The sequence below is a fragment of the Lissotriton helveticus genome, chromosome 1_1, assembly GCF_964261635.1.
Source record: "Lissotriton helveticus chromosome 1_1, aLisHel1.1, whole genome shotgun sequence".
Taxonomy (NCBI): Eukaryota; Metazoa; Chordata; class Amphibia; order Caudata; family Salamandridae; genus Lissotriton; species Lissotriton helveticus.
In genome coordinates, this window is record NC_136057.1 from 832,466,916 (window position 1) to 832,494,262 (window position 27,347).

At 41.8% G+C, this 27,347-nt stretch overlaps 1 protein-coding gene across 3 annotated transcripts in view; it reads right to left on the reverse strand.

Annotated features, from left to right (window-relative positions):
* Positions 1 to 1,532: 1,532 nt before the first annotated feature.
* The window catches only part of NUP37 (nucleoporin 37), a 240,694-nt gene continuing 214,879 nt past the window's right edge, over positions 1,533 to 27,347 (reverse strand). For all 3 annotated transcript variants that reach the window (XM_078674695.1, XM_078674686.1, XM_078674703.1), the window contains exon 10: positions 1,533 to 1,719. In XM_078674695.1, coding sequence (XP_078530821.1) covers positions 1,606 to 1,719 — 114 coding nt within the window. In that variant the 3' untranslated portion in view covers positions 1,533 to 1,605. The remainder of the gene's footprint in view (positions 1,720 to 27,347) is intronic.

A 27,347-nucleotide genomic window follows, 5' to 3' on the forward strand; every position in this document is an offset into this window, starting at 1 on the left:
AACATTGTCTCTTGTAACATTACAGAAAGTGTGCGGCAACCTAGTTGACTGGTTCGCCACAGTAGCTTGCGAGTGGAAGGGAGTGATCAAAGGAGCGATCAATCTGTTGCTGTATGAGACACAACAAGGAGCTGTGGAGGAGTTTGAAGTTGGTTCATCTAATCTAAAGCCATCATAAGTAGTGGACTGCCTGTAAAACATTGCAGTAGCACTAGATATAACAAAAGTAAGTGCACTCGGAACATCTCAGAATGTAGGTTTAACAAAAAAACGTGGAGGCAGAACCTCTTGTTTTCACAGTGATCTTATGAATTCCAATGACTTGGACATAGCACTGATAAAACATTCACATCCATACTGGTTCAATTCTCAAAGCACAGAGAAACAAACTGGGTAGACCTTCAAAATGCCATCTGAAAGCAGAGTTCAGAGGAACACTGTCTGAAAATGTATATGCAATGCCAGCAGCCAAATAGCATATGTATGACGTACTAGATATCTCTTTCTAACTAGGTGGCCAACAAAAACACAGTCTACAGTATATTAATAGATGGTTTGCCGTGGCAAAATGTGAGATGCTTGTGTTTGCACCAACTTCCGGTGACCGACACGTTTTATGTTTTTGTTTGTTGGACACTGTTTTTGTTGTAGACAAGGTGACTACCGATGATGAGAACAGTGGGCTTATCTGGCGAGTACCTGCCAGTTACCCCTTTGGTGGTTCGCCCGTGAGGGGTCACCTTGTCTCTTTCACATTTTTTCACACCTTTTTTCACATTCACTGAGAATTGGTGTTCACTGCCTATTCAGAAGCAGAGTTGGGAGATTGAAATAATCAGTCACCAGTGATTATTTTTTCTTCAGAAGGACTGTCAGTGGAATGGAGTTTTTATAGAAAAGGAAATTTGTTAAGGCATTGAAGTGTGGCAATTAACCATAAGTAATAAATAGGTTATTTTGCAGATTAATTGAAAGTTTTGTGATGTATACACTCCGTAGGGTAGATCACCAAAGTGATCTATATACGATATCCTTTGCCTTGAGGTACGGGTTTTGTTGATTAATGTGCTAACTGTCGACGAAACAGAAGCTGCCAAACTGGTAGGTGACAAGGAGGGCCTTGTGCCCGTCTCAGAAGGTGGAATAAGCATGTTCAGTTGGGCCAGACTAGCTGTACATTAAGAACTGTACGAATCAACATAACAAGAACACTACTAATCATTCCGAATGTACAAAGCACATTTTAGTAATCTTGCAGCTTTAAAGCACTATAAATAATTACGTTTTTGTAACTTTGAGGTATTTATTCTATTGGCATCAAATGACAAGTCAGCCCCCTACTTGTCAATCCTTTGTTTTCCAAGATACTCGTCGTTTGTCTGGAAGTCTCAACTGAAACTTACATCTGGAGGATGCGACGTTATAAACAATGATGAATGGGGCCATTGAGCTTCTTTCCATCTTGGATTGGAAGATTTCTGCATCATCAGCCATTGATTCATTCAGCGACTCACAAAATAAACCAAGTATAATTAACTTTCTCCAGATTTTTATTAGAAAAAAAAGTTACAAAACCGTATCAAAATGTGGCCAGTGTTCTTTTCTTCACATTTCAGTTAACCAAAATAAAAGTTTACGATATCCTCCGATGACACACAGGGGAAGATTTCTGTGCCAGCTTAAACCAGATCCAACAGAAGCGGAACCAATGAGGATGGGCTAAAAGTAAAAAAGAAAATTATACATTACTCACACGGTTAATTCAGGATATGTTCTTATTCAGTATTCAAAGGCGGTAGTAGCAAGTTTACTCACTGCTGCTAAAACAACTCGATATCGTTTTTTGGGTAAAAACCATTCAAACTGTAAACGTTTTATCATCATTACATGAACAGGTAACACAGAACGATAAAAAAGGACCTTACAAATCGATTCAAAATATGAACTTTGGCCTACATTTTGTATTCAAAACCCAGGTATACACTGATAGTACAATTATTACTCCAGAATGAAACAGTCTCTGGAGACTCGGAGCGCACTTGAGTCCTGAACTGAAGAACATATGCCTAGTACCCTTATTACATGGTCATCGCACATCTGGCTACTTTCTACTGAAGCAGCGCCGCACTGGAAACATCTACCACCCCCCTCCAACTCCAAATTCAAAGCGGGCAGATGGATGGGGTGGTGAGCAGGCTGTCTTCAAAATATGGATTCAAATAATGCCCATTAATAAAACATCACACTTCCATCACTACAATCTGTGCCAGACAAGCAGTCCTAAGTAGCTCAAAATTATAATGCAAACTGACTGTGTAGATCAGATATTTCACCAGCTTTGCTCTGAGTAAGTTCAAAAGATGAAGATTACTTGCAGTAATTACTTTTTCTCAGTGTTGAGTTCTCCCCACATACCTTACTCAACACATAAGAATGGGTCCGAGTTATGGTTTAACTAATACATGGAATCAGTTCTGTAATATATCATACAGACATACACCACAATGTTTATTTGCACCAATTGAGAATTTGTTAAGGAAGAAAATAATATTCAGATTTCAAATTGCATTTATTCATGCAAAGTTGTTATTTCTGTACTTTTTTCAACAAGTTATGTCTCGTATATTCAAAAACAATACTTCAATGTAATTGTGTAATCATTACATTCGGAGTGCTCTCTGTGAGGAGGGGAAGGGAAGTGCAAAAGTTGTGAGGGACTGGGTAAAGGTGGTGTGACTTTTCAAAAACATCACGTTAAAATCACAGAACGCCTTTACAATCGCATTAGTGAAGAGGTTCCCAATTTACATCACACATAGGTTAGATTAATTTTTCTTTTGGGTCCTATGGTGTGTTCGTTTGGCATAGTCTACGTTTCGACCCCCATGTACGCTAAAGGGTTATTCATGCCTCATGTCGGGGTCTTCGTCAGGACAGTGAATAGAGAGCCTATAAGATAATGCGAAGGCTAAGGTTAGATTGCTGTGGTGAATTGTCTTTATAATCAAATGGAGAAATAGATGTTACATACATCAGTGGACGGTCGCTATCTGTGCCGTCAAAAAGTGGGCCTGGGCGTGCTCCTGTAAATTCTGGAATACATAAGTTGAGGAAGAAGTCTCAGAGGGCTCGGTGAGGCTGTGGGGCCAGACTCTACCAAGTACAGGTATATCAATTTAAATACAGGGGAGGACTTACTTGGACAGTATTCCTCGTAGCAGGGTAAACTTCACCGTGTCAAAATGTGGTTTAAAGGATCGCTCCTTGCGTTCAAAAGCGCGGTCTGCGCCGTTCTGGGAAAATTAACAAAAAACGCCATTAAGTACTAAGCGGGACGGAAGGTTGTGTTACAGTTCCGTAAGGGTAGAATGGGTACGCTAGTCGTAGCCCAGCATAAGGTTCATAGTCAAGGTCTGCTTGGTCTTGGTCACAAAGTCCTACCTCCTGGTGGTTAGGCTGCAGCCGTCCGTACTCCTAGCTGTCTAGATGCATCAGTTGATGCTCCGGTGCAGCCGCTGAGTGCTGGTAGTGGAAAAAGGGGCTCGTCACTATAGGACCAATCACGGTCGGGTACTGTAGAACGCCCTGTCAACGGGCGACACGTGAATAAGGGAGCGTCTACCATCGAACCAGGCTACCGGCTAAGGGAGTGGGTGCAAATGGTGGTAGCAATAGGTATCCCTCAGATATGTCGGGGTTGACTGGTCAAACCACCAGGACGTCCGATCATATCCGGATGCGGATCACTCTTAGAACCACTTTGCAAATATGTCGATGTATTCCTGAAACCGTTCGCTGAAGCAACCCCGACATATCTGAGGGATACCATGCAAGTTATCAACTTAATAGATCAGATACCATTCAACAAAAACAGTCAAATCCTGGTGACAATGGATATTGTCTCCTTATACACCAGCATACCTCAGAGACCGGCATTAGAGTGTATGAAAAGAGTCCTCCACAGACGTGAACAACCGGTAGGGGTCCCAACCGAATTCATTGTTGACTTATTGGAGATCGCAATGACCAAAAATGTCTTTATGTTTCAGAACAAATTCTACATTCAAAGTAAAGGAGTCGCCATGGGCGCTGCCTTCGCCCCGGACCTGGCAATCCTATACATGTCAGAATATGAACATCATTGTATTTTATCACAAGACAATCCATATCGAGATATGATTTCCACCTGGCATCGTTATATCGATGACGTCCTTATGATCTGGACAGGCGAAGTAGACGACCTCCATGCCTTCATGCAATGGCTGAACAATCAATCGGACGACAAAGTTCACAATGCATATGAATAAAGAGTCCATCGATTTTCTCGATATCAGCATAAAAGAGAGGGAAGGATACCTCTACACCACCCTTTTCAGGAAACCCTCCGAAAGAAACTCCCTCTTGAGATACACAAGTCATCACACAAGAGGACTACGGGACAATTGACCCTTTGGTCAATTTCTCCGCATCCGGAGAAATTGTTCTCTTAAAGAAGATTTCTTTAAAGAATCGAAGACCTCATCAATCGCTTGATAGACAGAGGATATCCAAAGCGCCTCGTAAAAAGATCTCGAAAAAGAGCGTGGTTCCAAGATAGATCAACTCTATTGGCACCAAAGTCACGTACAACATCACATGAACGCATGATCTGTGTAACAACGTTTTGCACAAAAAGTAATGATATACGTAGAATTGTCAATAAACATTGGAATCTGGTTGCGGATGCTCTAGAGAGCCCTGAGCCACCGATGCATGCCTTTAAAAAGGCGGAAAGCGTAAGGGATCACGTTGTACGATCTTTGCTGGATACGCCGCAGGCACCGACGATTCAAAGACTATGGAATCTACCAGAGGTGGTAGGCCATTTCAGATGCACGATGTGCAAAGCATGTCCCACATGTTGGGAAACTAAACAAATAGTTTATAACAATCTCACAGCAGATCTGAAGTCTTTCACAAACTGCAACACGAGTGGAGTGATCTATGCGATTCTGTGCCCATGTGACCTGATGTACGTCGGACAAACACAACAAAAGGTGAAAAATCGAATATTCCAGCACTGCAGCAGGATTCGTTGCTCGACAGGGGGGGCACCACTAGTGGACCACTTTAAAGCCAAAAACCACACCCCGGAATCCATCAGATGGTTAGTACTTGAAAAGATCTCCCTGGGACCACGTGGAGGCAATTTGACCTCCATTCTAAATATCAGGGAATGCAAATGGATGCACTAATTCAAAACCATCACCAGAGGGCTTAATGAACTAGATGCTAACTTTGCCCAAATGGCTGGTATAAACCCTGAATAAACATTCTGTATCCATGATTGTCTCCTAAACACCTAATTCGTTACAGCATGTGGTCTTTGATTAGGAATTCCTGTATTTCCTCAGTCCTTAATATATAGATTCACTATATGTCTTCCATAAATGTTCATGCCATTATTTGAATGAGAATAACATCTGTATGCATTATGTTAGTTTGTCAAAAAGTTTACTGTATATGCGGTCCGACACGGATATTGTACTTTGTGACTTTTACTACGTGTTAACCTATGGTCGATTCAGCAACAACCCAGAATCAGTCTTTAGACCACACTATCCTTACAAATGCGAACACTTCGCCTTTGAATAACTATTGCTACCACCATTTGCACCCACTCCCTTAGCCGGTAGCCTGGTTCGTTGGTAGACGCTCCCTCATTCGCGCGTCGCGCGTTGACAGGGCGTTCTACAGTACCCGACCGTGATTGGTCCTATAGTGACGAGACCCTTTTTCCACCAACAGCACTCAGCGGCTGCACCGCGAGCTTCGACTGATGCATCTAGACAGCTAGGAGTACGGACGGCTGCAGCCTAACCACGAGGAGGTAGGACTTTGTGACCAAGACCAAGCAGACCTTGACTATGAACCTTATGCTGGGCTACGACTAGCGTACCAAATCTACCCTTACGGAACTGTAACACAACCTTCCGTTCCGCTTAGTACTTAATGGCGTTTTTTGTTAATTTTCCCAGAACGGCACAGACCGCGCTTTTGAACGCAAGGAGCAATCCTTTAAACCACATTTTGACACGGTGAAGTTTACCCTGCTACGAGGAATACTGTCCAAGTAAGTCCTCCCCTGTATTTAAATTGATATATCTGTACTTGGTAGAGTCTGGCCCCACAGCCTCACCGAGCCCTCTGAGACTTCTTCCTCAACTTATGTATTCCAGAATTTACAGGAGCACGCCCAGGCCCACTTTTTGACGGCACAGATGGCAACCGTCCACTGATGTATGTAACATCTATTTCTCCATTTGATTATAAAGACAATTCACCACAGCAATCTAACCTTAGCCTTCGCATTATCTTATAGGCTCTCTATTCACTGTCCTGACGAAGATCCCAACATGAGGCATGAATAACCCTTTAGCGTACATGGGGGTCGAAACGTAGACTACGCCAAACGAACACACCATAGGACCCAAAAGAAAAATTAATCTAACCTATGTGTGATGTAAATTGGGAACCTCTTCACTAATTCGATTGTAAAGGCGTTCTTTGATTTTAACGTGATGTTTTTGAAAAGTCACACCACCTTTACCCAGTCCCTCACAACTTTTGCATTTCCCTTCCCCTCCTCACAGAGAGCACTCCGAATGTAATGATTTCACAATTACATTGAAGTATTGCTTTTGAATATACGAGACATAACTTGTTGAAATAAGTACAGAAATAACAACTTTGCATGAATAAATGCAATTTGAAATCTGAATATTATTTTCTTCCTTAACAAATTATTCTCAATTGGTGCAAATAAACATTGTGGTGTATGTCTGTATGATATAATACAGGACTGATTCCATGTATTAGTTAAACCATAACTCGGACCCATTCTTCTTTGTACTGTCTCATGGACCCAGGTCCCCGAATTTTTAAGGGCCCACCCCTTTACTACTTACACTTACTCAACACATAGGCACTCACTGCCAGAAGACAAACCAAATGTTTATCGAGTGCACGCTGCAGGAAGGAATCCCCAGGATGCCCCCTACTTCTGAACCCATGGAGTGTCCTGCTCACCAGCCAGGGGACCAGTGCATCTCATGATCAGCAAAGAACAAAACTACATGCGGATCCTGCAGGTTCCGTCCTGACACATCACACAGTCCCTGTGCCAAATTTATTTCTAGCAGGCATAGAGAGAGGCAGAAGATGAAGTCTTTAACAAGGGAGCTAAGGGCCTGCAGAGGAGTAACCTGTACCTACTGGTACTTCCAGGCCCCACACTTTCAGACTAATGCATGGAGAACGTTCAGGGGATAAAGCACCATTTCATAACAAACAGTGTAAAGCATTTAAAAAAAGAAACTGGCCTAAATAAGCAACATCAAGCTCACATCTACAACCTAGTTTAGGTTTTGAAGAACGTCTGCAGAGTAGCCATGTTGCTGCTGTACAATGACATTTATCTGGGCTTGGCGCTAATCGGCAGAACAGGATACCTGATGACATTCAAGTAAATAAGACGTGACACACCTGAAGCTTTGGACGCACATAAGGTGCTTTCCGGGGTGGAGAATAACTTCAGTCTATTTGCATCAAAATAATAATACATTTGTAAAGATTCAAACAATGTACAGTACCGTTCAAGTTGGAAGAAGAGTTTTAAAGTAAAAGGGGGTGTCGGTGCCAATATGCTTAATATACAACTAAACTACAGCTTAGGGGGAAAAGAACAATGACAGGACAGATGGGCCATACATAATCCCCTAGATAGAGAAGTCTTGAATTAAAAAGAATTGGAGTTTGGCTTTTTTGCCCTGCAAGGTTGATTTTCAAACTTCTCCTACTGTGAAATATTTTAGAGAAGGCCTCAAAGTTCAGCAGAACGACTATGGAAACTGGATTCTTCTGTAATAATACGCCAAGTTCCTGGGGTTGTAATGGAACCCTGGAGTATATGTCAGCTAATCGCCTGTAGTACATGTGCTGCGGCAGATTTCTTGTGTGGTGCTGATGAACCTACAAAATGCTTTCCCCACACAGTTCATGGGAACTTCTCTAATTTCCGTGGCATCTTTTCGGGATGCCCAGGAAGTGGGACTGCTCAGTACACCGACCATGAGTTAATCTGCTATTCTACCACAGGCATTGGTATGTGACTGTGGAACATATCTCTGAGACTGCATGAGTCCATAATTTACTGGCATAACCTAAAGTCCCATATGTATGCCCTTTTCATATTTAAAGATGCATGGTTTTTGTCCCACTTAATCTGGAGGTGCTTGCATGAATTAAAAACTTTTTGGAAGCACAACATCAGCAACGAGTAAATACTGATCATAGGTTCTGGGAGACCCACACAAGGTTGAGCAAGCAATAGCTCGAGATCCTATTAATGGTCTAGGTCTGTAGTTCCCTTGTACCAAAAGGTCAATAAATTAGTGGAGATATATGCCCAGAGGCTGAATATGGCCACTCAAACCGCAGATTTAGCTGAATAAGGTCAACACAGACAACTTCACAGATGACTGAGCCAATCTGCTTTGCCATTAGGCCTTTAATCAGTGTTTTAGGTCCCTGTGCTATAAATCGTTTAGAATAGCAGTCCGCTACAGGGCTTTCTCGAAACTGGAATACAAATAGTGAACAGAACGTAGATGCTTGGATAAAGAGCATTGGTTTTTAGGTCATGCCTGGGCAGCACATGTGAAGGAGCAAGGACTCATAGAAAAGAGACTTCCCCGGAAGCAATCCTCTCATTTAAGTCCCTAACATTAATTACATATTGTGTTAAACTAACGCACACCACATAAACACATGAACTAGTGAAGCTTGCATATTTGTTTGCTAAGGTTAACCAACTCGAACAAATTACTAAAAATGCTCTAACAGGAAAATCTTTACTGCACATGCGTTAACGGCATCTATGCAATATGACGTACTAAGGCATGGAGGGAAATTCTTGCGCATGAGCAAAAGGCACTAAAATGGAGTCTTGAAGACTCGCGTGCATGGCACCTGCTTAGCTGAAATTAAATCGAGCTAGTTAACTAATGCGGGGATAGTTTTAATAAATAAAGGGGGTTAGAATAGTGACGGGTGATATACAGTGAAACCATTTATTTGTGAAACTAACATTGTCTTTTCTGACTTTATCACTAGCGCACATATGGGCCTCTCGTATATGGCTGACGTAAGCTCAACCTTGTGATAATTGTGCATGACAACTGAAAGTCAGCCCGGATGAATGACATGCGGGTCGGGAACATGACAAGGTCGCACTGTGCCTGAGAACCGACAGTGAAAGATCTAAATTAATGAGTCTACATGTTCAATTTTAAAACATTTGTTGCAGATGAAATGTGCATGCGGGTGGGAAAATAAAACATGAATACAAATTAAGGGGATGGGTATGTTAACAATGGGCTAATGGAAAAAGTGATATGTAAGCATGGTGTGATGATCTTTCCCCCTTGCCTGACCAATTAGATTTCGTATTTTTGCGATATTGAAACTTTAGTGGGTGGTACATGAAGAACGAAAAGTATAACTGAGGTAGCTTTTAGTTAGTTAGAGAGACGTCTATGTTGAGATGCTGTGAGCCGTGGGTGTTGTCGGAGTAACGAGAGATGCTGATGAAGAAACCGAATGCAGAGACCTCTATCAAAATTTAATTGGGTTAGAAAGAAGATAGCGGAAGAATCTCAAGGAGGAACAGTGTGTCAGAGAGAGGTGTGATGCGACGTTGGTGTTAGAGAGGTTCTCTATACTGTCCTGAATCCTGTCCTGAAGTCTTTGTTTCCTGAACTATCCCAGGGGATCCTTACCAGCCCTTTGGCCAGGGGGTAGGGCTTCACACCATCCTGGGTAAATATAATTTCGTGCATTTGCAGATGTCCTTTTCTCTCTGTCCTTTCCTTTCTGAGCATAGGTCATTGCAAAGTTTGAAGTATGTGTTTGATGATTGATTAATTGAATTTTCCCTCCTATGAGTGATGGTGACAGTACTGTATTTTTGAAGTGGTTTACATGCAATTAATTTAGATAAAGACTTAAAACTTACCAGAGTCATTGGTTATTTACTTCAAGGTATAGAAAAGATAGATTTATGTTCATTATCAACATCAATTAGTTCAACTAATGGTCCATCGACCAGAGGAAAGAACTTTTTGATCCGTGGGAGGTTAGTTAGGAATGGTAAATAACTAATCTTGATATCGTGATCAGCTACATTAAACTTTGACTCCAGCGGCTTTCTCAATTGTGTGTTTATGGGCCCAGGTGAGTATATGGTAGTACAGTATCTGTTGTTGGTACGCTGCTGGATCACATGCGCTGCTCTGCGAGGCATGCTGTATTAGAGTATGGACTTGAAGCCCCGTCCACTCTCCGCCCATATTGGTCATTGGTTTGTGTTAATGTCCTTCGTAAATGCTGGATTCTGATTCGGTAATAGGCTTGTTAGTCCTGCCTTAGTACCGCCATGTCTTCATTTGTAACTTCCTATGAGGACTGACCCTTTTACTTAGGTGGTTACACGTTCCGCTTACTTAATCTGTAAGCACTATTTTCTTTAATGAGTTTCTCCTATTGCAGGCACCACGTGCTTTTCTGTAACATTCAGTGCGCCATGCACACTTTCAGTTTCCAAGCAGCCCAGGACAATGGCAGCCGCTTCTTTGAAATGCAATAGGTCTCGCATTTACGAGAGTTTAAGCTTTTGGCATTGTAAATGACAATGCCTTTTATATATGTGTTAAATATCAAAACATATATAAAAGGCATTGTCATTTACAATGCCAATAGCTTAAACTCTCGCAAATGCGATACGGATTGCATTGCAAATCCTTGTTTTACATGAAGCCCCTAACTTCATTCCTCTGAGCCTCCTAATGAAGTTGACCTTGCCCACCAGGGCCTATAAGCCTCTGACAGGACTTTAGCCTCAGTACATTCAGGCTTCAGTAGACCTGTCGTGTATTTCTATAGGTTCTGAATCAGTCCCCCTATTCCTGACCCTATTCTGGTTAAACTAACTATCAAGTTAACTAACAGTCAGCCCATGAGGCATGAAAACCCCCATGATGCAGATACCGTTATCTGACGCAGTCACACTACGGCACAGGAACGTGTTATCTGATTAGGTCATAACGCTTGAGATCTAATTAGACAAGCGACATTCCTCCAGCCCCTGATAAGGCATACGACGTTCTCATAACAAATCAAACCTATGACAACCTGGATAATCCGTGCGGCCATTGTTTTGATTTCACAGAGAATTTTAGTAAAGAATGTGCTAACGAGCAAGTCGTATGACATCTTTATTGACGTATCTATGTCCATCCTTACGTCAATCTCGGCACCTTTAAGGTATAAATATTGCCGACCTTGCCCTATGCAAACACACGCGTGGTGACAAGACGGAGCAGCCATACTTGCCGAAGCCGAGAGCAGAAGCAGACCCCGCTGGCAGCAGCCCCGCCTTCCTGACGCGCTGCTATCTCAAGCCGAGAGACCCAGCACCGGCGCTTCTGGGCAGCCCTCGCAGGCAGCCTGGAATATCGAGAGCAGAGAAAGAGATACCATTCCTCATTCATCCTAAATTCCAGGTACAGAACTGAATAACCCCTCACAGAGAATCCTTTAGTTATTCACTTGGCAAAAACAAACTTAACTTAAACTGTAACTTTCTATTCCCGCCCACGCATTAGACTTAGGTCAGGTACACGGGGTAGGCGTATTTAGAAACACCAGTTGAGTACGTTTAGTCAAATGTATATGTGTATGTAAATATATTTTAATCATTTTAAACATCATATGGCTCAGACACCATATCAATGTTTTTACAGTATTATTTTATACTATTGCTTTTAATGTATGCACTTTACTTAACTATAAGTATTGCAATAATATCGATCCATTTCTCATGTATGAGAAAAGAGACTGATCAATAAATAACACCTTTTATTGAACACGCCCGTCTCTTCCTTTTCTCTACATTCTGATGAGACTAAGAATGCACGTACTGACTGAGTAAAATAATTGCCTTGTACTCACACGACTCTCGAGATTGACTCTTGATTAGGGGTGAGCAAAGTTGTCATGTTCTATGGTTGTCAGAAACTAAATCCCTTCTTGTCTAATCAGGGGAGGTAATTCTTTCCTGAACATTCGAGAAAGTTTCTAGCGAACTCTGAGCTTAGCTGGCAAACCCAAAAATTAAGTCTAGTATCGACAGTAGTAGACCTAGTTAACGTCTGGCCTAGGCCTTTACTGCTGTAGGTACTATTCCAATGCGCAGAGCCTATTGGGAAGATAGGAGCTACACTACATGGCGCCCAACGTGTTTGGAAGGGCGATAAAACTAACGTAAGACATTTAGAGTAACTCAGTCGTGCTTTCTCACTCAGACCCCTTTTCCCATTATACTCCAAAGACGTCTGGAGTGGGTGAAAGGTAATATCCTCCAAAACCTCGCAGGAGGGAACTCCTATGTATGGTTCTTGGTCAAGTCAACGTTGAAGGATAAAAACAGTTCCAAAATATTGTGCATCTAATCTCTGTTCCATAAGAAACCTGATCTGCAAATAAACATAATACCATCCTGTCTGTAAAATGGGAGACAGTGATGAAGAAAGAGAGGCAGTTAGATTAGCTACTGAACTCGCAGATGCTGATGCTACCATGCAAGCAGCAGACCCGAATATAACACTCATTCCGGTCATTAAAAGGAGATCTATAACCTTAAAACTTATAGAAAATGGACTGACACCTAGAGGTGGCACAGTCATATTCGTAATTGAGGCACACGAATATCGGCAGACAGAGGTATACTATACATGGATACATTTTCCAGCAGCAAATGCTGTAACAAAGTACTTCCACTATTACAAAGTAGAGGAACCTCCTGAAACATACACTCCTTTCGAGGAGGTGGAAGTACCACTCAAATTCCAAGAGCATTTGCTCTTATTTGATGGCGCCCTAAAACATAATAATCACATTACAAGGCTCGGTCCTTTAGGAAGACCAGGAGCAACGTGGCCGGTCTTAGCCGGATACACACCACATCCAGACATCGATAGAATGCCTGCAGCAGAGCGGTTAATACAGCTAAAACAACTACTAAAAATTCATAGACAATTAGTTCAGTATGTAATGCGGACTTCAACAATTCAGCCAGCGATTAAACTTCCACAGCTGACCCCTCACCAGGGGAACACAAATAAAATTACACCACAGAACATCCAATCCTGCCTAGGTAAAGTTCCAGCTAAACGGGAACAAATACCATTCTGGTTGGCACAGAAAATCACCCAAATAGAGGCGGTGTTTCCTGACACCACCCCGCTGGAAAAACACAGGATTCTGACTATATGTCTCCCAATGGGAATCGCACCACACATTGAGGACTGTGACACTTGGGGTACAGTCTTTGCTTCCATCTACACAAAAACACACGGTGTCCCATCCATTTCGGTGATACCAGATGTGCTAAAACAAATTCAAGATGAATACGGTCCAGAACCTGCTTTAACTCTTGGTATGAAATTACTGAAAGACTTCAAGCAGGTCTCGGCTATATTACTAGCCAACATAAAAGGTGAAGCAGCAAACGTGGCGATCCGCCAGAGGTTAAAAGAGACAGATATAGCAGACCAACCAGCTGAAATTGCCAGAATCATAGAAAAATCCTATGAAGAACTAGGCAGAGATAGTCTAGGTGGAATACCAGTAAAACCGCAACTGACTACAAGTCCAGAAAAAATATTTTTTAATAATAATAATTCACCGAAAAAGAACTGGGATGGAAACAAACAATCCAATCCTAAAGAAAAGAAATTCCAGTCCCGAGGAAGGTCTCCTAGGCGAAGAGAGAAATCTCCAAACCAAAGACAGAGGTCACCGCAGAGTGACCCCTCTGGGAATAGATATAACCTTAGAAATAGGGATAATATTAAAAAACCTGATAGATATCAAGACATTGATACACGTCCCTCTCAATCTTTTCAGAATTCCTCGCAGAAATCGGAAAGAAGAGGACGATCAGAACAAAGAGAAGAGCACGCCAAGTCCAAAGACAAGGAACCTGCTCAACTAAAAAAGAAATTACAATTTCCAAAAAAGAAGGTAGCCAGTATCAAGGTAGTTAACAATGCCGAGAATACTGAGGACACAACTGAAAAACGGAGAGTGGGCTCAGACAATGCTAGACAGCGCAGCAGAGGTGAGCATAGCTCGCAAAGTCCTTATGAATCATCTGGAGACAGTGGACACGAATGAATATCTTCAAGTGGAAACTGCAGACACCAGAATTAGCAAGCCCCACAAGATATACGAGATAACATTACGTATAGAGGGAGATAAGACTAGGAAAATAAGGGGACTATTTTGGGATAACCTCTCCAAAGGCTATGACATCCTTCTAGCTGAAAAGGACTGGCCACCAGAGTTTGTCAGGGAGTGCCCTCATGGCGAAGAAGTAATTATGCCTGCCTTCTCGAATCAAATCCCGATTCATAAAAAATATACACTTGCTAGAAAGTGGGCAGTGGCCTTAGCACCTGCTTTATATAAAAATCATGTAGGATGGGATGAGGATTCTCCTCCTCACAAAATCCAGTTAAAATCACAACCTACTGCACAAAGGCAGTACCCAATTAAGCAAGAAGCTAAAAAACAAGTAAATGAAATACTAGATCAGCTAGAATACCAGGGGGTGATTGAAACTTGCACCTCACAAATGAACAATCCTTTGTTTCCGGTCTCCAAACCAGACAATTCATATCGTCTAGTTTTGGATTACCGACACCTTAACACATGTTGCAAAACTTTTGCAGTGCAAAACTCACACAGTGCTGCACTAATGAATAACATAGTGCGCAAAAAATACAAAACAACCTTGGACATCTCCAATGGATTCTTTTGTCAAAACATAGCACCAGAAAGCAGATATTTAACTGCATTCTCAGTAAATGGCACTCAAAAACAATTCTGTCGGTTAGCCCAGGGGTACAAGAACAGCCCGGGGGTATTCTCAGCGAGAGTAACAGAATTACTACAACTATATGATGATGAAGCATTATCTTATGTTGATGACATTTACTTAACAGATGATGACTTGGAGACTCACTTGAAAAGAGTGAACACCATAATACTTGGGTTCGCTGCAGAGGGTTACAAATTCAACTTTAAAAAGTCCAGAATTGCCCATCTGACAGTCCTATTTTTAGGATATGAGCTATCAAGTGAAGGCAAAAGCCTGGCTGACAATTTCCTAGAGAAATGTGCCGTACTCCAAGCACCTAGAACACTAAAAAACCTACAGTCAATTCTAGGCTTCCTAAATTTCGGAAGAACTTACATTGCAAATTACGCAGAAAGGGTCAAACCCCTTTATGATCTAATTAAACCAGACTTTAAAAGATCCAGTTGGACTCAAACACACACAGAAATTTTGAGATCCTTACAAACAGACATGCTAATTAAAACAAAATTAGAAACCCGTGATAATACACGCAACCTTGTGATCCGAGTCATCCCAGGGAGATGCGGATTCACATACCTAACCTCTAATGAGGGAGATAAGGTACCAATTGCATTCAAATCACACATGTATACAGAAGCTGAACAGAAATTCAGTAATACAGAAAAAATCATTCGTGCAGTTCAAACCGCAATAGCTAGAGAAAAAGACATAGCTGACGGTAGACATATCACAGTCAGAACAGCAGAATCAGCCTTTGAGGCACTAACAACACCGTGTAATTTACCCACTACAACATTGAATCCGGAATGGATACAATGGGTGAATTCAATCACAACGGACAAAGTATACTACTACTTTGACCCAGAACTAGAAGAATTAAAAAATCTAAAATATGAAAAGACGTATCCTCTGCCAATCGACATTCTGCCTCTACGACATTACGCCTGTGTAATCTATACAGACGGACATGCTCAACCATCCGTTTGGGGAGAACAAGCATACAACCCCACATGTGAGATTACAAAAGAAGTGTGGCGCGGAGGTAAATTAAAACCTCTATTAACAAAATCACACTCAGTAGAAACTAATTCAGAAAAACAAACTGAAATAATCGCATTGAAAATGGCGCTAGATAATGCGGATCGCGAATTCCCGACACTTATAGTGTCAGATTCATATTACTGCGTCAAATCATATAACAGCGATTTGCAGACATGGATTCAGAACGGTTACAAAGATGACACAGATGCACCAATAAAGCAGAGACTGCTCTGGGAACAAGTAGCTCTTTTGAAAAAAGAACTACCAAAGACTCACGTGACTCACTCACTGAGTCATCAGCGTGATGGCGTTCACGTTGTGGGGAATTCATTGGCTGAAACAGCCACAGCGGCAGCCACTAAATCGGCTCCCGTAGATCGAAAAAAGCGTACATTAAAATACATTGACGGCGAAACATTGCTGGCAGTGAAAACGTCATCAAAAGGCGACTGCTCAGCGTTACCGATCAACTATCCACTCAATTATACATACATAATCGATGCAAACTCCGTCCCTTTTGCTCGAATCCCTGGAGTGGGGGATAGAGTGATTCCAAACATGGACAGGAGAAACTTGTTAATCGCAGACGCACACATGGGCGAGGGTCTCAGACACCTTAAATTAAAAGATTCTCTGGAAGAATTACAATCACGGTACTGGTGGCCAGGCATGAGCCTGCACTACACCATGTTTGTAAAAAACTGCCCAAACTGCAACAGAGATCGCAGTGGGGAGAGAAGCAGTTTAATACCTCGTCGTATCAAGGCAGATAATATTACCAGCAAAAAGAATGGCTTGCGATTAACATATACAGGCTAGTTTCCACTTATAATGTAGATCCACAGCACTCGGCTGACGTCCGGACTGTTATACAAAGATTCGCGAGTCTAAATGGCATATACGCTAAGAGCATGTTACGTTCGACCATGGTTTTCACTCAGGCACACCAGCCTGGGGGGAAACATGGCCAAATGAGCACAGCCCAGCGGGAATCTTCTCACTTCCTTCCTGAGGGTACGGGATGGTGTAAAGAAAAAACCAAGGCAGAAAGCAATCTATAATAGAAAGGATATTAGGTTCGGGAGCTGGGTGGGTCAAACATCTAATAAGTGTCCAACGTAGTCTAAATAACTTGCCAAGAAATTCTCTGAGGGGATTCAGTCCGTACGAATTATTATTCGGAACTAGGATGTTGATCTCTGACCTTGATAGTCAGACTTCAGTGGTAATAGAAAAAACCTTTGATGTCAAAGACCGTTTGGCTATTTTGCAGGACTTAAACAAAACAAGAAAAGACCTGAGCAACATACAGTTGAAACAACAGCCAACAACCACTGAAGAATCACCACCTGTCCCAGCAAGACCTGTCTGGATTCCAAAAGTCGGGGATCTAGTCAGGGAGAAGATCGCGGTAAAGAAGGAATTTGGGCCTTCTTACAGAAAAGCAGTTCCTGTCTTGTCTGTCAACGGGACAAGATCAGTTGTACTACCGCCACTTGCTGGAAAAAAGGAGAACCGAGTTGTATCCATCGACCTGGTAAAACCACAACATGTGGCCGATAACAAACAGTAGGCCAAGTGGACTCCCAATAAGTAGCAGAACACCAAGGTTTGCTACCAGTACAGAGGTCCTAACAAAGAGGCTCATCACATTCGAAACGCCTACAGAAGAACAACAAGGACTATGCAACAATGCAATAGAACTCAGACCTCTGAAAACCCAAATAAAGACATTTAGCAGAGACACACCAATCTATACTGAAGTACCAAGTGAAAATGCAAGAAACAAAAATCCTGAACCAATTGGAACAATTGACAGAACTGCATCTGGTTACTTCATCAACTTCGATGATTCCTCTGAAGGTTTCAGTGAATCAAAGACACAGCCATCATCCAAATCCTTTAAAGACAAAGCTAAGGAACTTTTGAAACAACTGAAAGAAACATATCTGATTTCTCCATGGATTGAATTTTGGGTGGGTTTTGGTACATTTATCCTCATACTTTGGCTCATCATGGTATTTACTTTGGGACGCTTCATTGAGGGAAAATATGCTAAAATGGACACAGCAAGTCAGAACATCAACTTGGTCCTCAAACCACACACATCTTCACACGTCGAGAAAAGAGAACTTTCTTCAGAACTTTCTTCAGCCAACTTCACAGCAATACCGATACCTGGTGGGGTAGCCTGGGACATCACTGACTATGAAATTTATGGTCCGGTCGAGATCCTGAAATATCCACACCAAATCAAGATCTCCTTGAGTGACTTTGTAAAACCAAACTCATTTGCTGATGATTGGGACTTCGAAAGTATTAACAACATGATGTCTGACTTAGTAATGTCTGCTAAATTTACAAAACATGATTATTTGCAAGGTTCTACAAATTATGATAGTATGTATTGCTATAACCATTATGGTAACCATTTCTTGCATAAATCTGCACAACCTAGAAATGTTTTAAATTATAATCAATGGGAACATTGTGCTACACCTCCAAAAGGGAGCTCTAGAACCGTTTATGACAAATATTCATATTTCTCAGGTTTTAACACAAATAATGCTGAAACATTTTATTATAAATTGTCAAACAAGACAGGGATGAAAACCATGATAACCAACACAAAATTGATATATTCAGATTCATTCTTTGAAAAAATGAATACTTTTGGATTTGATTATTGGGACAAAAATGTTGATTTGAAAAGTGTTTGGGGTACAAAAGAATGGCAAGTACAGGGTTTAGAAGCTTTGTTTAGAGCCTGCATGATCCCAGAACAAATGATATTTTTAAATGACACTGTTCAACAAACCACCTGTCTTGGCTTAGCCAAAATCAAAGATTTAAATAACCCGTCTATTCCAAAGCCAACAATGTTTAGCAATAACTCTGATACAGATGAAGAAATAGACGTAAACCATATACTTAACCAAAACAGAACACATCCTGATTGGAAACAATGGTTGATCTGGCCCACAGATACAAATAACTGTCAAGATAGATTCCTGAATAAAACACAGGGTTTCAAAATGACCAGGCCAGACCCTAGATATCCCCAAAGACATCACCCAGGGATAATAACAACCTACAGTGTGGGCAAATTATGCCTTCAATGGCTACAGACTTCCACACTGCCTGAAATTAAGCAACACCTAACTTTACTTACTGATGGTGCTGACTTGCGTGATTTCATACTGGGACCACGCAAACAGCGTCAAAAGCGTTTCATAGCAGCCTCTGTATATGCAGCATACAATGAGGCCTGGAAGGTTACTCAAATTGAAACAGCAGAAAGAATACGGGAAATTGACCGTATCAATTTGGAAAAATCGCTTTCTGTAGTGGACAATGGGTTAATGACTCTGTCCTCCAGAATTTTTTCATTGGACAGCATTGTGTCTTCAGCAATCGATATATTATCGCAAGACTTACTGTTATTACAACATGGTCAGTCACAATTGCGTTCCATTGTACAGCTTGGCTGGACGTTACAAAATCTGCGTTCAGGCTATGTGCCTTGGCGTTTAATCAACACAACGTCACTATTCCAAATCTTTAACCTTACTGATAGACAAATCGGTATGGCGCAAAAGGGTGCTGATTATACAATCTTGAGCATTGAAAAACTAGAAAGATTACCAATGACAATGTCAGAACGACCTGTCAGTGAATGGATAATCCACGGAATCATAAATATTCCAATCTCAACCTTCAGGTTTCAATACTGCCAAAAATATATACAGGCTGGCATGTACGAGAAATTGGGAAAGGGGTACCTTAAAACAACTTGGAACCTGCCCTATTCACATGCATGTGTCAGTAATAAAGGACAGAAAGTGTTTCTTAGTGGCAACAATTGTGCTATGCCACTAAGCGGCACGCTTCTGTGTAACGGTATTAGTTTGCACGGAGCCTGTGAAGGGAATTCATACAACCTTTCATGTCACCAGCAAGGCGCACCTGCAACTGAAATAGAACCATTCTTTCAAAGACTCTATAATGGGAGTTACATTCTTATTGTAGACCGCAGATGTTGTAGTCTTATGCCCGGGACTCCTTATCTAGTCACTACGACGGCCAAGGTCAAGTGCTGTGGACGTTCTTTGTTGCCCAGCTCCTTCCCAGACAGGGAGGCAAGGGCATGGCCCAATTTGAAAATTACTTCTATTCGAATAGACACTTTAAGCAGAATGAAAACAGTGCTTCTTCAGACGCCTACAAGGCTCACGTCATCAAAAGAAACGTATGATCTACAAGTCGCAAGGACGACTGCAGAGATACATACATTATTATCAACTAATTCCCCCGTACATTTCGCGGAAATCCTGAGCGAAATCTTAAATATTTCTGATACCACTGGGGTCTCAAAGGTATTTAAGACAGCATTTTCGATGGCATTAACACCATTCAAAGCCATACTGGGTATTTTTCCAGATTTCGTCCATTCGATTTTTGGCGGACTTCCCTTGATCCTGGGACTAATTGCAGGAATCCTATTCCTAGTCCTTATTTTTCGTTATGGCAACCCATGTCACAGATCAAACTCTCGCGACAATGGAAGATACGATCCTAGCCATTGGATACCGGGACCGGATATCAAAAATCCTGGGACTCTCCCGGCTTAGAGACCTAAATATGACTTGGTTTCTATCATTTCGACCAATGTGGCAAAGGTGTGTTTTACCTGTACTAAGGTGTCTGCTATGCGGAGAAGAATGCGTGTTAGACACCTGTCTGACGCTACAATCGGATGCGCCAGTGGATGCAGATACACTGTTGGTTCCTACCAAGGTTCACGCTTTGTGCTGCCCTCAAAGGCTGCCAATCCTGATGACGGCATTCCTGGAATCTTCACCACTACGATTGAAGAGTAGTGAAGTTCAAGATGAAAGCAGCATCGAACAGGTACGACCTTCTGTCAGCAATGCGAATCAGAATGTCAATGGAGACAATCATGCGCACGAATGCATGGTTACACCTATTTCCGACTTAGTGGAACTTTCCCATGAAGGTGTTGACAGTTTTTTCGAAAGCCTGAATGATATGATGTTCTCTCCGGAACAGAAATAGAGACTTTTGAGTAAACTCGCACACGGCGTTCCCTGAATTCGGCCTTCAACTTTAAAAATAAAGTCACATGAACAATTACAATCCAGTTCACGGACAGCAATTTTTTCAGCAAGCCCCTAAAATATTTTTCTACATATTTTTTCCTGGGACACTGATCTTCTGCTTAAAGTAAGAAACTATTCCTAGAGAACTAAGATTTCTATTTTTAGATACTTTATAGACTTCAGCTGCCCGCTGGTATGTTCACAAATATATTTTATTATGTGATGAAATGGTCTCGAACTTCCTTTCTGTATAGCCATATTAAGAGCCATTTCATGTGTATTTCTCATATACCAATAAGCAATAATGCATAAAAATGCGTGTTTACTTTTGCATTTAATTCATAGCTTAAGTGCATACAATATATATGACTGCAATTTTTCAGTATATTTGAAAATTTCAAAATGCATTTATGTATTTTGGGGTGGTAAGGTATACACTATACTCTATAGTATGTTGTACTATGTTATACTATGCATAGATTAGTAGATATGACCATAGTTAGCGTGGAGTGGGTGTCGTGTATTTCTATAGGTTCTGAATCAGTCCCCCTATTCCTGACCCTATTCTGGTTAAACTAACTATCAAGTTAACTAACAGTCAGCCCATGAGGCATGAAAACCCCCATGATGCAGATACCGTTATCTGACGCAGTCACACTACGGCACAGGAACGTGTTATCTGATTAGGTCATAACGCTTGAGATCTAATTAGACAAGCGACATTCCTCCAGCCCCTGATAAGGCATACGACGTTCTCATAACAAATCAAACCTATGACAACCTGGATAATCCGTGCGGCCATTGTTTTGATTTCACAGAGAATTTTAGTAAAGAATGTGCTAACGAGCAAGTCGTATGACATCTTTATTGACGTATCTATGTCCATCCTTACGTCAATCTCGGCACCTTTAAGGTATAAATATTGCCGACCTTGCCCTATGCAAACACACGCGTGGTGACAAGACGGAGCAGCCATACTTGCCGAAGCCGAGAGCAGAAGCAGACCCCGCTGGCAGCAGCCCCGCCTTCCTGACGCGCTGAGAGACGCGCTGCTATCTCAAGCCGAGAGACCCAGCACCGGCGCTTCTGGGCAGCCCTCGCAGGCAGCCTGGAATATCGAGAGCAGAGAAAGAGATACCATTCCTCATTCATCCTAAATTCCAGGTACAGAACTGAATAACCCCTCACAGAGAATCCTTTAGTTATTCACTTGGCAAAAACAAACTTAACTTAAACTGTAACTTTCTATTCCCGCCCACGCATTAGACTTAGGTCAGGTACACGGGGTAGGCGTATTTAGAAACACCAGTTGAGTACGTTTAGTCAAATGTATATGTGTATGTAAATATATTTTAATCATTTTAAACATCATATGGCTCAGAAACCATATCAATGTTTTTACAGTATTATTTTATACTATTGCTTTTAATGTATGCACTTTACTTAACTATAAGTATTGCAATAATATCGATCCATTTCTCATGTATGAGAAAAGAGACTGATCAATAAATAACACCTTTTATTGAACACGCCCGTCTCTTCCTTTTCTCTACATTCTGATGAGACTAAGAATGCACGTACTGACTGAGTAAAATAATTGCCTTGTGCTCACACGACTCTCGAGATTGACTCTTGATTAGGGGAGAGCAAAGTTGTCATGTTCTATGGTTGTCAGAAACTAAATCCCTTCTTGTCTAATCAGGGGAGGTAATTCTTTCCTGAACATTCGAGAAAGTTTCTAGCGAACTCTGAGCTTAGCTGGCAAACCCAAAAATTAAGTCTAGTATCGACAGTAGTAGACCTAGTTAACGTCTGGCCTAGGCCTTTACTGCTGTAGGTACTATTCCAATGCGCAGAGCCTATTGGGAAGATAGGAGCTACACTACAGACCTTTGTTCTATCCTCATGCTCCTCCATTCTCGGAGCTGTATCTGCTCTTATAATTAGAATTATTATCCAGTGCTTCTCGGGTGTATGCTTTGCACAGGACCGCCACGCCCCCTTGACAAGCTGATGTTGGGATCTTTCTCAGGGAAGCCCTCTCGGGTATAGGCGACGGACACAAAATGCACGAAGATCCACAAATGCAGACCTATTCCAGATTAGTCAAGGCAGAAACAACGTAACTGACCTGCTCTGTGAATAGAAAGACTTTAAAAAGATGCCTGATTTGAACTAAATTCAAAACTCTGCAAGCCTATATGCTCAGTTAAAGTGCAATTACAAAATGAGTACATTTCTTTCATGTGGAAGTAGCAAATCACGTTTGTTTAGTAGTGAGGTGCTTCTTGGATATACATTTGCTTTCAACTTAATCGCATTTCATAAGTATTATTCAGGAGGGAGGGGTTCAGTTGTGAAACAATTTACTAGACTTGGCACGAAGTGTAATACACATCACAAATAATATTTTAAACTAAGTCTTACGAAGCCAGTATCAGAATTGAATGCAATGTTTTCACTTTTAAAAGTAGAACTTTTGCCAAAGCCTGAGACAGTTAATAAAGACACTTCTGCAGAAAGTGCTCACATGGAGTATGTATGACTGCACCTGACAGAAGCAATTATATGTACACTCATTTCTCGCCAGAGAACTCTGCAAAATCGGGGTTAAACACGTAAATGGGCCAAGCCTTGGGGAAATAACTTTTCAATAACAGAAAAGGTCTCTAAACCTGTTATTTATAATAAATACAGTAATGGTCTACCAATGAAAACAGTCTTGTGAAAACATCTGTCTCCAAATCTTAATAAGAAAAACATTAGTATTTTTTTGTCTCGGAATGGATCGAATTTTCTCAGTTCCAAGAAATAGAAAATACCCTAGACTCTTTATAGATTTGTCGATTTTTCAGCGGAGGGTACTTGGATTAATGCAAAAATAATACAAGGTTTATAGCAAACGATCTTGTTGCCCGAATTCCTGAAAAGCACAGCCAAAAACCATATTGCACAAACTGCGTCAGTAAAGCAAACACCTACAAACGCCATATGAAGGAACAGTTACTTACAACCATTGATTACAGTTTTTAGATGTGATAAGAGTAGTATGGAGTGCGCATTTTACCATCTGGTGGTTGAACTTGGAAAGTAAAACTACTTTTTTCAAACATTTGCTTGGCCGTCTAGAGTAGGCACTTCCAGAATAACTTCCAGTGGCATTGCCAGGATACCCACAATGCGCGAGACACACTTCCCCTTCTTTTTTTTTTAGCTCTGTCCTCGAATCGGACTCCGTTCCAGTTTGGGAATGTTCGAATTGCTGGTCGCTCAACAGAACAATTTCAAAGTGAAACTGCCTTTGTTTATAGGTTGTGATCATGGAAACAAAACCAGGTGTTCACTTATTATACAGTGTGGAGTGGCACGGACTAGGTGGCAAAAAGTTATGCTTCAGCTACCAGCCGTCTTTGGATTGGGGAGTGCACGGTATTAGGCGGGTCAAGGAGGATGCGCACAAATATGGCGCCTGTTCATAGTGCACAATGACGTGTAAAGTGCCCCGGTGTAATTCCAAGCGGCGAAGGCTAATTCCAGCCATAACCTTTTACATTGCTGCAAGAAAACCTTGGCACTGCGCCTATTGTTGAGTCGCACTAGCATCTTAAATCCACCCCTGCTAAAACAATGACAACGGGTCTACTCTGTCTGCGGGAGCATCACTCATCTGAAAAAGCCGCCCAAAAGGGCAAACAACGGTAGCGTGCGGCGTGAAGACGGGGCTACTCTTCTGCAGCATCAGAATACTACATCTCAGAGTTCCTGATGCACAGATTTTGAAAATACCAGACTCTTCAGTTGTAAGGAGCTCCTCCCCACGGAGAAAATATGTCTGAAAACCAGAACACAAACGGAGTTCCTTTTGGCCTCCAACACGGTGCCATACTTCGTGTGCCCTAACAAATGAGGGACGTTTTCTCCAGAGTGGGGTACCTCTAGAAGGCCAAGGGGCAGAGCGGGGATCTTTCCTGGGAGAAGCCTGTCCAGAAGGAAGATTCAGGGACCCAAGTGCTTGAGGGGAAGTTTGGTCTAGTTAGTTTCCTTGGGGAGCGACAGATTCTGAGCCACAGTAGGAAGGCTGTCGATGGCTAGGGGCCGGTGAGACCTGGAACTATCAGACTCTTTCGTGGAGGAAGTGATGAGGCTTTACAGGCCACCGCTGTATGGCTACCAAATCATGAGGGTGACAGGGCACAGATGGACATCATTCTAAGAGTTGGGTGGCTACTTCAGATGTAGCATTCAGCTGGATTCTAGGCCGCCAGTTCACTCACAATAGATAAAGGCATCCCAAACCAAGTGGTGAATTTTGGAGGGATGATTAGAGGCTCATATCAACTAACCTCCCTGTCCGTACCTCACTCCTTGCACCCTAGGAAAGGGGAGATAATCCTGAACAGAATAGATGAGAACCTCCTTGGGCAAGAGAATTCCATCTCCCCAAGTCCTGAGAGGTGCAACGGTATGAAAAGGAACCCCATTTCAGGATAGTTTGGAGGCTACAGGGAACATGCTTACTGCAGCAGTGTACAATTAATCCTAGCAAGAGTGATATACAAATGGGAGACCTGAATTCCTTGATAGCTGCGGTAAATCTATTTCCTGTAAAGAGGATTACTCAACAGTTAACAAGATGGGCTCCTTGGATTGACTAAGCATGACACCCAGCTATCAGTGCGACAATCTGTACTTAGAAATACAGTACTAATAATACCAGTTATGGAAAAGCAATTAAGGGTTTGCGGACAGACCTATACAAATGCAGGTAAATGGATAGCCCCCGAATTTATGTTTCCCTGCACCACATAAGATAGTGGACTGTTCGGTAGTGTGCATCTAAGATATAGGACAATGGGCTACCACTGCCATCAATATATACAAGGACATGCTTATAAAAAAACTTACATCTATGGGATTCACATTTTTTAAATCCTACATAAGCAGGCCAACTGTGATCCAACAAAGCGGTTTGTTAGGATAAAACTATAGGGCCATAAAAGTGACCAGGGCTGTGGTGCAATAAGCCCAGAAGCCCTCGGAAGACTTCTCTGGCTAAAGCACAGCACGTTGATATAGAGGACAATCCATCTCAACAAGGTTCTCTTCTGGACTGCCTTCCCTACTTCACATTGGCAAAGCTAATGAAAAGTTAACTGTCCAAATGGTGCTTCCTAGCCCTATCAATATAGAAGCTGGGTGCCTATTTCGGACCCAACTGGCACAACCGCTCCTCCTCCTGCTTAGAGGGGTATGTGGTAAAGAGTAAATCACTGAGCGTCTTCTACACTACCTGCAGGGAAGGGTGAAACCACTTCCAGGAGAAAGGACACCGAATCAGGAGCGCCAATCTATCTAGGAAGCATTTGGCAGTTGCACAGATAATAGACCTGGTTATGCAGGAAAACTCCCACTTTCTTACATAGGACTGGTGTGTGGGGGGTCCACCTCTACCCGACCTCTGGTCTGAATACTTAACCAGTCTAATCCAGTCCTAAACACCCGCTATCTTAAATTTTCATAAATGTAAGTTTTGTCAGTCAACTCATTATAACAATACCCTTAACTGAAAAAAGTGTACAAACCCCCACAAAAATACGTGCGTGCAGGTGAGAAAGTCCCTCACGTGCGCTACACCAGAGGAGCTACTGGCAGGTTTTCACCAGCTTGCCCACGCTTTTCATCATCACCTTTAGAAATGAAAGTGTGTTCAGTGTAAAGATAAGAGGTGAAAATAGTGATGTGTATCAAAGAAAAAGACCCAGTGTCGTGCAAGAGATAATTTATATCTCTAATTAAAATGAAGTTAAGCCTCACATGTATAACTTAACTCTTTCATTCAAAATCGTGAGCTTACTCAAAAGTAAAAAACAACTGCATGTTACAGACAGATTCAAGGTGGGCCTACATGTTTCATTGTTTATCCTTCGTTGCAGCAATTTCGTCAGGGCTCGAGGTCGACAATCACCTCACTGGACATCTAACTTTATACACAGAGTGACTGACAAACACAAACAAACACAATTTCTTCAGATTAAAACCACCAACCAGTTAGGACATCCTACATAGCAGGTACTGGTATATCAGTTCAAGGATTGATGGTTGACCTCGATATCCTAAATTTCAATATGGATTTACCAGATGGTAGCCAATTTCGTCAGCAAGGTCGACGATCACCTCACTGGACGTCTAACTTTATACACAGAGTG